The 13,506-nt window shown below is 41.0% G+C and overlaps 1 protein-coding gene and 1 long non-coding RNA gene across 3 annotated transcripts; one reads left to right on the top strand and one right to left on the bottom strand.

Moving 5' to 3' along the window:
- Positions 1-220: 220 nt before the first annotated feature.
- Positions 221-2,902, bottom strand: LOC137011354 (leucine-rich repeat-containing protein 15-like). 2 transcript variants are annotated; one of them, XM_067374132.1, is made up of 3 exons: positions 2,787-2,902; positions 2,267-2,306; positions 221-2,143 (listed from the first exon to the last, which is right to left on the bottom strand). In XM_067374132.1, the coding sequence occupies exon 3, from the start codon at positions 1,702-1,704 to the stop codon at positions 457-459; it is 1,248 nt and encodes a 415-aa protein (XP_067230233.1). In that variant the 5' UTR covers positions 1,705-2,143; positions 2,267-2,306; positions 2,787-2,902; the 3' UTR covers positions 221-456. The 2 variants fall into 2 exon arrangements, with proteins under 2 accessions (XP_067230233.1, XP_067230234.1); XM_067374133.1 differs by having other exon boundaries at positions 2,791-2,859.
- A 91-nt stretch (positions 2,903-2,993) lies between these two features.
- On the top strand, positions 2,994-8,635 carry LOC137011365 (uncharacterized). The gene is made up of 3 exons (XR_010893472.1): positions 2,994-3,072; positions 3,702-4,070; positions 7,163-8,635. It is a non-coding gene; the product is annotated as an uncharacterized lncRNA (long non-coding RNA).
- The last annotated feature ends 4,871 nt before the right edge of the window (positions 8,636-13,506 follow it).

The raw sequence follows: 13,506 nt of genomic DNA, 5'->3' as shown, positions 1-13,506 counted from the left end.
GAACTGAACACGGCGTAATGAGCCCGATCACACGAAAATGCATAATAATACGAGTGTGCAATGTCGTGGAATGTATATGCCAAAATGAGTTTAATGCTTATAAATCAAGAACAAAGCATTTAAAGCTGTATTTATAAACTGCTTAGACATGTCTATTAATACTTTATAAATGATGAATTGACTGTTTACTAATGCGTAACTAATGCTTCATAGTGTGCAGTTATTATAAAGTGTTATGAAAGCAGTAAAAGAAATTAATCTTGTTTTCAGTCTCAATGATAGATGCTTTTTAGAAATTCATTGCTACTCAAAGATCAAGAGAAAGAAAAGAAAATCACAGAGCTACGGTCTCTTCAACTGGTCTGAGTATAATAGACTTAATATTGGAGAAGTGAGTCAGGTTGACCTGGGTGTGCAGTGTCTCCCTTTGCTCCAGAGAACAATATAGTGAATAAGTTAATTTGGCCAGCACAAGAGTACAGCAGATTTCCACCAGCAGCATTGTAGTATCATTGGTTCCTTGCATGATGACTTCTTGTGGGTAGGAAAAGGACTTGAGAGAATAGGCTGAGGAGAGCTGGTACAGATGAAACTACTATGTGTGCTGAGAAAAGGTTCTGTAGTCAGAGGGGCAGTTGTTGGTTGAAGCGTAGTTGTTGATGCTGTGGTGGGGACTGATGGTTCAGTTGTTGTTGTAGGCACTGCTGTTGTTGAGGTTGTTGTTGAGACAACTGTGGTGTGCAGTGTGGTCATGGGAACAGTACTTGTACAGACAGGGATGGTACTTGGTAAAGTTGTGAGGCATATTAATTGTTCTTCTGTTAAAGAGGATATTGGTTGATTTTCCAGGTTTTTTGGGGACTCACAAACTTCTGAAGGTTTTGATTTAATCTTGTCTTTATTGTTCGTTATCCATTCAAAGAATTCCAACAGGTTACAGTCACACTGCCACGGGTTCTTGTAAAGATATAGTTTATTGAGTTTTGGAAGAGCATCAAAAACATCTCCAGGAAGGCTTTGTAGTTTATTATTTCCCAGTCTAAGTGTTGTAAGAGACTGAAGTTTTTCAAAGTCCTCTTTTTTTAATGACTTTATATTGTTATTTTTAAGATTCAGATCAGACAATTTCTCAAGACCTTCAAAAAAGTCTTTAGATATCATTGAAAACTGGTTTGATGAAAGGTCTAACTTCTTGAGCTTCTTAAGTGGGCTGAAAACTCCAGTTGGTAAGTCAGTGAGATTGTTATGGCTTAGACTCAATTCAGTCATTTTAGGCATTTCTCCAAAAAGGACAGTGGGAAGACGGATGAGTTGATTGTTATGCAGAGTAAGAGTCTTTAATGAAGAGAAACCAACAAAAAGATCTTGCTGCAGTTCAGTTAAAAGATTGTGGTCCAAAAAGAGTTTGACTAAATTACTTTTGTGTGGAAACAAATCTGGTTTTATAAATGAGATTTTGTTGCTTTGCAAAGCTATCTCTGTCAGATCAGGGAGATGATCAAAAATCCCATCAGGCATAGAGGTCAGCTGGTTCTCATAAAGCCTGAAAATGCACAAGTTCTTAAGTTTGGAAAAAAGAGATGTCGATATAGAACTAATTTTGTTTTTTGCAAGATGAAGTAGTTTAAGATTCTCTAAACTATCAAATGTCCCCTCCTCAATAGAGCTAATCTCATTCATATGTAGACTTAGATCTTGAAGCATTTTTAAATCATCAAATAACCCATTTTCCAGGCTTCGGATTCTGTTACTTTGTAAAACAAGTTTTTTCAAGGTTGATGAGATCCTCAAAAACACCCACGGTTAATGATGTCACATTTGTGCCAGATATCTCAATGGTTGTGATATCAGGTAAACCCTCAAAGGCTCCGACCTCTATGGACGTAGTTGAAGTCCCGAGAAATTCGGTTTTCTTTATTTGAGGGTTTTTAGAAAAAGCTCCTTTTTGTATGACAGAAATCTTACTGTGTACAAAAATATTTCAGTGGCTCCATCTTTCAGTTTTTCAGGTATTGCTGTCACAGTTTTGTCATACACATCTTTATTTTTGCAGTCTTCACCTGAACATATATCTTCAGTGCAGCTCCAGTGCAAGTGCAAAAGTATGTAAAAGAATACTAGTGCACTTTTTAAATGTATTTGCCTGTTGAAGAATAACACATTAACAGCAAATTATGACACAATAAAGACAAATTATGTTCTCATGACTTACTAGTATTAAAAGTCAAAGTGGTAGTTCACCTTAAAATTTTCCTTATTTACTTACCCTCAAGTTGTACCAAACTTGTATTAGTTTCTTTCTTGTGCTGAACACAAAAGAAGATATTTGGAAGAATGAAAATAACCCTCAAATTGTTCTAAACACAAATGAAGTTTGTTCTTCTATTGAACACTAAGAAAGAAATTATGAATAATTAAGCAAACAGTTTATGGTCCCCACTGACTTCCATACTATAAAAAAAGAGAGAGAAAAAATACTATGGAAGTCAGTGGGGAGTCAGAAACTGTTTGCTTAATTCTTCATAATTTCTTTTTTGTGTTCAATGTTCAACAGAAGAAAAAACGTCATGTGTGTTTAGAACAACTTGAGGGTGAGTAAATAATAATCATTTTCATTTTTGGGTGAACTATACCTTTTCAATCAATCAATCAATCAATCAATCAATCAATCAATCAATCAATCAATCAATCAATCAATCAATCAATCAATCAATCAATCAGCAAGCAGTTTTTGTTATATTCCTGACCTGCATTTGTCTCATTAAATAGAAAATAATTACACTTACCCACTCATTTCTGTTGTAGCTGAATGACTTTTCAGAATGTGTTCCCAGAAGCAAATATAAACATATGTAGTGCTCTGCTCTTATCTACATTTCTCAAGTGTTTACTGCATGGCTATAAGGCAGCAGAAAGGGTGTGGACAGTTTGTTTTCTGTTTGAAGAGATAAGAGAGTGGAACCATCAAATTCACTTTCAAAACGAATCTCAAAGTACAATAATTTAGAGATACTTCTCAGTTTATTTAATTCTCTTCTGTCATCTTTTTTATCTTCATTTCATATCCATTTTGTGAGTACTTTTAGACTATTTGTTTTCTTATTGCCTTATATATTCAAGTGTGAATGTGTTTCTTCAAAGCTGAAATATAGATAAAGGTCCCCATTTTAAAGAGCTAAACTAATTATTGGTCTCATAATATATTGTTAATGTCTGCATCATATACATAGAATGGGAAAACAAATTTGGTAAAACAGATGTAGTCATGTGAAGAAAAGAGAAACATGGTGTTTGATTTCACTCAGAAAGTGAAATTTTGAAGTAGAAAGACAGAAAACGCATTTTCTTGTAAAAATGTGTTTCAATAATCTTTGTTTTATTTAAAACTTTGAAAAATCATTTTTTGCTATGAGAAAGAAAAAAAACATACAGAACTGCAGAAAGTGTGTATCCATGGACAGCGACAAGAAAGGAAATACAGTAGTTCATGACCACTCGTGAGGGTTATGATGAGTGAAGCTGAGAGTGAGGGAGAAGAGATAGCACCACTGAAACGAGTAAATCCAAAACTGTAGGCTAAGCACAAGGACGAAGCAGGTTTCATCAATGATAAACCATACACTGCGTTACAGAAAACAAAAACAAAACAAAAACGGTCTATGGAAAGACAACAATAATTTACATGGACACGTCTTCCTCAGGGCTACGTTGACTCGCCTGCTGTGTTCTCTGCGATCGTGCACCTCAGCAACATCAAGCTCCCACTGACTACATGTTTACCACAGTATGCAAATGACCTGCTCATCTCAGCCACAACAGCAGAGGACTGTGAACAGGCCTCCATCATTGTCTGCAATGTGCTGGCAGAGGCAGGGTTTAAAGCTTTAAGAAAGAAAGTGCAGTGGGTGAGACCACAAGTCTCTTATCTGGGACACATTATCTCAGAAGGACAAAAAAGGATCTCTCCTGACAGAGTGGAGCTGGTAAAGAGCAGTGCTGCTGCACTGATGGTACGAGATGCTGAAAAAACTGTCCTCTCACATCCACTGACGTTACACACCTCACACCAGGTAAATGCAATTTTACATAATCTTAACACGCAGCACATGACGGCACAGCGTCGTTCAGGTTATGAGGCAGCGTTGTTAGCGTCTACAAATTTAACGATTAAGCAAACATCTGTGCCACACAATGCTGTCATTGCTTTGAGAGAATTGCTCGGTATGCCGACCAAACCACTGACAGCAATGATGAGGTACATGATTGTTTGAAAACAATTGAAATTGAAACTGCTTGTAGGACCGATCTGTTAGATACGGCCCTACAAGAGTGGGATAGTCTATATGTTGATGGTTCATGTTCTAAACCAACAGATGGTGTATATTTATGTGGCTATGCAGTTGTTAGACTCCCTGATGAAGTGGTAGAAGCAGAATCATTACCATACACATCAGCACAGGCAGCGGAACTAGTGGCACTAACGAGAGCTTGTGAACTTAAAGGGTTACTTCAGGATTTAGCATTAAGCTTTGTATTAGTAGAATACCACTAGTATTTTCGAATTAGCGTGCTTTCCCCCTTCATATCAGCCCGAGATGAGAGATTTATGCATTTTTATTCTGTAAAAAAGCCTCCGATGATGCAAAAATCGTCATTTTGCGTCATCGGAGGCTTTTTTGGCCAGAGGCTTAAAACTACAGCCAGTAATAGCAGGTAGTTCCGCATTTTTTCACCACGCCCATACTAGGGCTGGCCGATATATCGAATGCTTTTGTCACGCGCATTTCGTCAGTAAAGCCGGTTCACTGATTACCGCTAAATCGCCATCACCTGCTTTCAAATGAAGCGGCATTTAATAGACAGAGCCGTAGTTCACTAATAAGCCAAGCAATATCGCGTTCAATATCGATATGCATCGCCATCGATATTGAACGCGATATTGCGTGGCTTATCAGGTACAAAGTCAACTTATATGCGCGTGACAAAAGCATTCGATATATTGCCCAGCCCTAGCCCATACATATGCGCGTTTGAGATTACTCACGGACATAGATCAAAGATTTGATCAAAAATGGGTGTCAATTATATTTTTAAGCTTACAGTAACTTTATTTTGTCTGCACTACATCAGTGGTTCATCCCGCAAATTCATCGGCCTCTGCAGTCATCTAATACAATACAGCAACAGGCTTTTGTGGTAACGTTAGCATAAATAGATAAATAGACTAACTCAGTTTTACCGAACATTGGCTTTACTTTGATAAGTCAACTTATATGTAATTGTCTATCTAACGTTACTTTGCAAAGTTTGCAGTTTTACTGCTACCTACAACACTACATATAGGCTACTGTGTTATCAGTCTAGTATCAGCGAGTCTTACCTCTAGGCGAATACGCTTAGTGCCAGATGCCCAGGCTGTTCGTCCTCTGGGAAAGTTAATATTGATGGTATCGCGGTGTCCTTCAGAATGGTTCTCTTCATTGCAAGGATATTTGGTTCGTAGTCCTCGTGCTTGAAGTGGAGGCTACATATTCTGTGTTTTTTTAGGTTTTCTATAACAGTGTCATCTCCAAACTTCAGGTGTTTGATGGCCCGCAGCCACTGTTTACATCTTTAACTTAATCGGAAAATGATGGAAACTTACTTGTCCTTTCCTGGTTTTGGGTGTACATCCAGGTACAAAGCAATTTAGCACCATTTCGCTGTAAATGTATGAACTAACTTTTGAACTAAATTTTCCTGAATGCCGCCTGTAACCGATAGCCGTGGCCTCGCAAGGGCAGCAAAACAAGTGCATTCTAGGAGTTGTTGTCTTTCATCCACATTAGTCAAAAATACATTTTCTGCCTTTTCTCAGTATAGAAAGCTCCAAATTCAAAAATAATTTCACTTTTTTTTTTTTTACTACATAAATGAACAATTTTAAATACACATTCTTCTTTCCAGGGGTGAAGTACCCCTTTAAAAAAAGATAAAATTGTCACAATTTATACTGATTCTAAGTATGCGTACAGTGCAGTCCATGACTTTGCATTTGCAACACATGGAAACAATGAAATTTTAAGACAGCAAATGGAAAACCAATAGTGCATTCTCGTTTGATAGGCGATTTAATTAATGCAGTGCAGTTGCCGAACAAAGTGGCCATAGTCAAGGTGAGGGGACATGCAGCAGGAGATTCAGAGGAAATAAGAGGCAATACAGCTGCTAAAGAGGCCGCTAAAATAAAACATGCAAAAAGGCAATTGAATTTGGGGAAGTTGCTATGATGGCACACGTAACTAATTTGCCTGATATTGATGTCAAAATATACAGAGCCAACCTACAGAGGCTGACTTACAATACTGGGCCTCAAAAGGCTGTCAGCCAGACAAATAGAGAATTATTAGATACTCTGAAAGGAAAGTGGCCTTGCCAAAGTCAACACTTGTGCTGCTTATACGTCACTATCATGGTCTCTCTCACACAAGTGCTGCAAAGACAGCTCAGGCAATTAATGCTTTGTATTGCATTGCAGATGTACACGAGACAACCAAATTGGTGTTAGATTTGTGCTTTATCTGTGAAAAAACTAACATCCATCGACCTGCAATAGCTTTTACACATGCCACCTGTTCAAAATTGTAAATATTTGCTTGTGATTGTTGACAGATTCACAAAGTGGCCAGAAGCTTTCAAATGTGCGAGGGAGAATGCAAAAACGGTGGTTAAGATTTTGTGTAAAGAAATTATACCCAGATTTGGGATACCAAGTGTAATCGAAAGTGATAATGGAACACCTTTTGCATCAAAGGTGACACAATTATTGGCTAAATCTTTAGCTATTGATTGGCATTTTAACATACTGTACAATCCAAGATTATCTGCAGTTGTTGAAAGATTTAACAGAACAATCAAAGATCGATTAACTAAAGCGTGTATAGAGACGGAAAAAAATTGGATGACTGTATTGCCAGCTGTTTTAGCTGAAATACGAATGACACCATCCTCCACTACTAAAATGTCTGTCTCCTTTTGAAATTCTGATGGGTAAGCCTTTCCCGACACCATGGGTCAAAGGCCGCGCTGGCGTTTCTTCTTTAGGTGAAATGGAGGTGATCCTGGGCGACTATGTTGAATTCTATTAATGGTGATGTTTCACTAACTCTTCCTCTCCCCTCAGAGAAACCAACACACAAGTTTGTGCCCAACCAGCAGGTGCTGATAAGGAGTCTGAAGCCAGTCAAGATCAGAGAGCCAAAATATCTGGGGCCGGCCACGGTGATTGCAGTGACGAGGACAGGAGTGTTGACTGACCTACAGCCGCAGTGGATACACGCGAGTAGACTGAAGGCTGCCCCGTGCCAAGGGGGACGTTCAGATTAATGTTGATTAGTTAATCTGGACCAACATAACAACAACGATTACTACAACAATATTTTTGACTTGATAAATCACATGAAAACCATAATTGTTGATCCACCTGAAGCATATGACTGGGGTTAAGGGATGAGACAATGGTTCTCTAACTGGGCGACATACTTTAATTTGTTGTTTCCGGTTCTATTGATGATTTTACTGCTTTTTTATATGTTTGGCTCCATGCATATTACAATCCTTACAGGGAATGATTAAGACAAGTCTTGGAATTGTCTATAAATCACAGTATTAGATTATGATTATGTGTTTAGATTTTGCTTGCTATTATTTGAAAAACAGATTGATCAATTTCCTTTAAAGGGAAGCAATAAATCATAAATAATTTAAAGTGGCCATTGTTAAATAATTTCTTATTTCTTGGGCTTCACTTTTTGACTTTCTCTGTGTCTTGGGATTTTTCCATTGTGCAGCTCATGTACCTAGTACCTAGACAAAACAAGAAATGAAAGCGCATGTGTAAGTTCTACCAGAAAGACTCTAATGCCACAACATTAATTTGTAATCTGGTGTAGTCAATCACAGCTCGACATCGAATATAAATAGACTGATCTTACCATACTACTTTGCTGCCTGTAGGTGTCGTAGTGAAGTTCGCTCGTCGAGGGTTTTTATTTAATTTTTATTTTGTTTTATTTATTTCATCTGATCTTGTACCAAATAAATCATAAATTTTTTGCTAATAAATTTTCCCTCGTCCCGAAGCTCCGTACTCGAAACACTAAAATTCCCTTTTTTTGAGTTAGGCGTGCCCCTTTCAAACGAGAAAACTATGGGTCCTTCAACCTCACTCAAATTCCTTGGTATCGCTCTCGATTTCATTCAGATGCAAGCTTCTCTTCCTAACGATAAACTTCTCAGAATAAGGTCGTTCTTAGATTCTTTTCTCGTAGCTCCTACAGTTTCTAAACGGGACATGCTCTCTCTACTCGGTCATCTCAATTTCGCTATGCGAATTATCCCTCAAGGTCGCTCCTTCATTTCTCATCTGCTTACACTGGCCCATTCCATCAATAGCCTGATTGACTCAATTCACTTAGATGACGGGTGTTGATCAGACCTTAGGTTCTGGTCGCTCCTGCTTAACAACTGGAATGGCATTTCTTTTTTTTACAACGCCGTTTTTGAATAATCAGCTGCACTCGAGTTATTTACTGATGCAGCCCCTTCCATTGGTTTTGGGGGTTTCTTTCAAGGGCAATGGTTCGCAGAGAAATAGTCGGACGAGTTTACTTCCTTTGCAAGTTCCTTCTCAACGGCTCTTTACGAGCCGTTTACGAGCCGTTATTTATTTCATCTGATCTTGTACCAAATAAATCATTCATATTTAAATTCTCCCTCTGAGTCTTTTTGGTAGAAGTAGTAGTCCTTGGACACACCGACACTCTCACACACAACCAGAAGTTGAAGACACACACACATTTACGCACATACATTTCTTATTTGTTATTTTATTTCTTGAAATGCCATACATGCACTGTACAAAAAAATCCCAGTAAAATTTACGGTAAAAAAACGGCAGCTGTGGTTGCCAGAACTTTACCATAAAAAATGCAGTAGCAACGTAAAAAAAATATGTTAAATTTACGGTAAAATAACGTATTTCATTAACTGATATAATGTTAATTTACCAACCTAATGAAGTACTAATATCTGTTTTGTACCTTTATAATACACTGACAGTCACCAAACACAGTGGTGATAAGAGTCACATGATGAATCAAAGTTCATCACAAGCAGATTTTCCACAAGCTGAGGACAACACTAACATATAGAAGGTGCACACAGTGTCATTCACACACACACACTAAACACCATCATGGTAACATGCATGAAATTTAAAAAATGCAATAAACATTAATTTAACAACATTAGATGTAACATAAAACCCTAATGTACATAACTGATTAGAAAAAAATGAGAAAAACTAAGAAGAAACAGAGTTATTTCAACGAAAATATATCAAATGTGAAGTGTCACGCAGGGAATTGTGGGAATGTCAATTTATGGTTTTTCACTGTGAATTTTACAATGAATTGTTATTTTTCACTTCCAAAAACTGTAATTAATTTAACGGTATTTTACCGTAAAATTACATTAAATGTACCGTTAGATCTATTACATTTATTCACCGTATATAGTAAGGAAACTTTCTGTAAACCGATCAACAGTTTTTCACCGCAGCATTTTTACAGTCTTTTACTGTTAAAATCACGGTCATTTTTTACAGTGTGGTAAGGTTTGATTCTTAAAGGTCCCGTTGTTCGTGTTTTTTTTGAAGCTTTGATTGTGTTTATAGTGTGCAATATAACATGTGTTCATGTTTCGCGTGTAAAAAAACACAGTATTTTTCACATAATATACTTATCTGTAACCGCTGTTTCCACTGTCATAAAAACGGGCTGATGACTTCCTTGTTCTATGAAGTCCCTCCTTCAGAAATACGTAACGAGTTCTGATTGTGCCAGCGGTTCCTGTGTTGTGATTCGACAGCATCTTAGCGCTCCTTGCCCGGAAAGGTCACGCCTCTTACCATAACGTGTGCTGCACATAGTTTTACATGTGGATTATTGTGGTGTTGTGCCGAATGAACACAAAAGACAATAATTCCCGAGAGACTGAACTCTTTAATCTCCACAAGCAGCGACAGAAAATGTACAACGTTAGCACTAAGAGTAAGAGTACCTCATACGGAAAACAGCCATATACATAAACATAGTCCCCTCTTGTGGCCATTATGTGCACTGCAGTCCAACATTAACTATTGCAGTAAGGATACCACAATTATAATTTTCGGGAACCGAGTTAAACATAAATTGTAACCATTGATCTCTAAGTACAGCGTCCCTGGGAAGGCCAAACAAAGGTGATTGGACTGCGGGATGAAAATAACACCATTTCGACGACATGCGACAAACACACTCTACAAACGCAACTCTTGTGTATTCCTGTGGGCTGAGGTTAGTCAAAAAACAGTTTTAGTGACGTCATTAAAGAAGGAAGTAGAGGGATGTAGTCCAAACTGGCCGTTCGATGTAGGCGACTTCTGTTAAATAAAATATCTTGCTTGGCTTGAACTTTGAGCTTTAAAATTTTACAGATTTTATTTATACTCTAACAGCAACATTACACACTAACTAAAGTTTGAAACATGGGATCACGAAGAACGGGACCTTTAAGTCGTATGATTGGATGCTCAAGCCATCCTGGAGATTGTTGTTTGACCTATGTCTATAAATATGACCCTTCTTCCCGAATAAATCGGAGAATGCTTTGTACCACACTTGATCTGTGTCTACTTGGTCATTCTCCCGAGGCCTCGCACTGCTGCTGCCACACATCACAGTTTCTTAACTGATGACTGGGATTACAAATATTCTACCTATTACTGAGATTTTGATCTAACAATTATTAAATCATATCTAATCTGCACTGAAAGTTAGTAAGCACATCCTTAGTTTTTTTTTTTTTTTTTTTTTTTTTAATCATTATATATCAAGAAAGAAAAAGAGAAAATAACAAAACATAACATAACAAATCTTTGTTAACATTTCTTTGCCTATTAAAAGAAAACATTTATCCTCCATTGACGAGTTTGTTTGCCCATATAATCTTTAGGGTATTAGTTTAGCTAATTTGGCTTGCTGTCCACTGAGGAGGGGCTCGATGAAGCATCTTCAACTCGAGCTCTGATACACCCCTCAGTGAATAAATATAGGATGTGATTACATAGGGCAAGGTACCTGAAATGAAGGTGGAGTTTGGGGAGGTGGAGGGATGCTGAAACAGCTGAGACTGAAGAGAGGTAAGCAGCTGCTTATATCCTCTGGCTGTTGATTGGTAGATTAGATGGTGTCACAATCACCGTCTGCCCCTGTCTAGTTCCAGACTCCATTTCCCATCATTCCCCTCGCCAGTCACATGCTCACTCTACACCAATCACCTGTCACCACATACAGCCATGCACACACTCCTCACTAATCACCACACCCAGCTGCAGCTTGTTACCTGGACTATAAAGGACTTCCACTCACACCACCTCACCGCGAAGTCTTGTTTCCCCAGTGTACAATTCCGAGCGTTTATTTCTTGTCTGCCTTTCTGTTACCGTTGCTGCCTGTTCCTGTTTCTTGACCCGTTGCTGCCTGTTCCTGTTTCTTGACCCGTTGCTGCCTGTCCCGACCCTTGCCTGATATACCGTTCTGTGTATGATATCCGCCTGCCTCGATCTACTGCCTGTTCCCTGACTACGATTCTGCCTGTTCCTTACTGTTCCTGGTTGTTCCTGTTTTGACCCTGCCTGTACGACCACTCTACTTTAATAAAATGCTGCATATGGATCCCTGCCTGAGCTCCCATTCGTTACAGAAGACTTCGCCACCACCACGATCCAGCAGCTTTCCCGGAGAGCATATGAACGGTATGGACATTGCTCAATTATTGTTGTGGAGTACGCAGGGTACACGTTCTCTGGAGGAATATATTGGTGAATATCTGGACATTGCTTACTATTCTGATCTGCCTGACTGTGCATTAATAGACTTTTTCTGTGATGGCGTTAACCAGCCACTCCAGAACAAACTACGTCAAGGAGGACCGCGTTCATCATTCAATAACTTTATGGATTTTGCTTTATTGACTATTGGCTCCTCCGTTTACTGTGGGTGTCGCGGAGGAATGCGACTCCTCGTCTGGTCGTGTAATGGCCGCCGCGCCAGATGACACTCACAAAATGGCGGTCACCACAATAACAACACCAAGTCAAGTCAGCACTGATCGCCTAGAGCAACGTCACGTCTCCGCTGATCGCCCAGCGCAACGTCACGCCTTCGCTGATCGTCCAGAGCAACGTCACGCCTTCGCTGATCGCCCAGAGCAACGTCACGCCTTTGCTGATCACCCAGAGTCACGTCACGCCTTCGCTGATCACCCAGAGCAACGTCACGCCTTCGCTGATCGCCCAGAGCAACGTCACGCCTTCGCTGATCTCCCAGAGCAACGTCACGCCTTCGCTGATCGCCCAGAGCAAAGTCACGTCGCCGCTGATCGCCCAGAGTCACGTCAGGTCTCTAGATCAGTCCGGGAGCGGAGAGGGTTGCGTTCCAGTGTGACTGATCCACCGCTGATTTCAGCACGAGCGGCTGGCATTCCTAAACCTCCGCCGGCTGCTACACTCTCAAGTCAACTGGTCGCTTCGCACACAAACCAGCCGGTCGCTTGGCACTCAAGCCAGCCGGTCGCTTCGCACTCAAGCCTGCCGGACGCTTCGCACGCAAGTTCACCGGTGGCAACGCTCTCAAGTTCGCCGGTGGCAACACTCTCAAGCTCGCCTGGTGCAACGCTCTCAAGCTCGCCTGGTGCAACGCTCTCAAGCTCTCCTGTTGCAACGCTCCCAAGATCGCCTGTTGCAACGCTCTCAAGCTCACCGGTTGCCATGGACTCAAGCGCCCTGGATGCTATGGACAATATGGCTGCTTTGCCAGTGCCCACGGGCAAGATGGCCGCCCCCTCGGTACGTAAGGATGCAGGGGGCGTTCCAGCCACTGAGTCCGCTCCAATATCCGCCCCAACCAGTGAACCATCGCCTCATCCTCATAAGAGGAGGAGGAGGAGGAGGAGGAAGGCGTCCTCCTCTTCTCAAGACACAGACGCCCTTCAAGAGACCGCTGTGGGTCTGGAGACCATTCCAGTGGTCTCTCCTGCGCCGCCCAAGCGCCTTGCCCTGCCAGCGCCACCGGTGCTCCTTGCCCTGCCAGCGCCACCGGTGCTCCTTGCCCTGCCGTCGCCACATGTACTCCTTGCCCTGCCGGCGCCACCGGTGCTCCTCGCCCTGCCGGCGCCAACTGTGCTCCTCGCCCTGCCGGCGCCACCTGTGCTCCTCGCCCTGCCGGCGCCACCCGAGCTCCTCGTCCTGCCGGCGCCACCCGAGCTCCTCGCCCTGCCGGCGCCACCCAAGCTCCTCGCTCTGCCGGCGCCACCCGAGCTCCTCGTCCTGCCGGCGCCACCCGAGCTCCTCGTCCTGCCGGCGCCACCCCACCACTTTGCTCTGCCACCGTCATCCAAGCTCCTTGCCCATCAACCCGCTATGTA

This window comes from Chanodichthys erythropterus, chromosome 21 (assembly GCF_024489055.1).
Source record: "Chanodichthys erythropterus isolate Z2021 chromosome 21, ASM2448905v1, whole genome shotgun sequence".
In the NCBI taxonomy this organism is placed as follows: Eukaryota; Metazoa; Chordata; class Actinopteri; order Cypriniformes; family Xenocyprididae; genus Chanodichthys; species Chanodichthys erythropterus.
This window is presented reverse-complemented; position numbering and strand designations above follow the sequence as displayed.

Excerpts from the sequence above, each read along its gene's own strand:
- LOC137011354 (XM_067374132.1), bottom strand. The coding sequence starts at position 1,704 with ATGCTTCAAGATCTAAGTCTACATATGAATGAGATTAGCTCTATTGAG.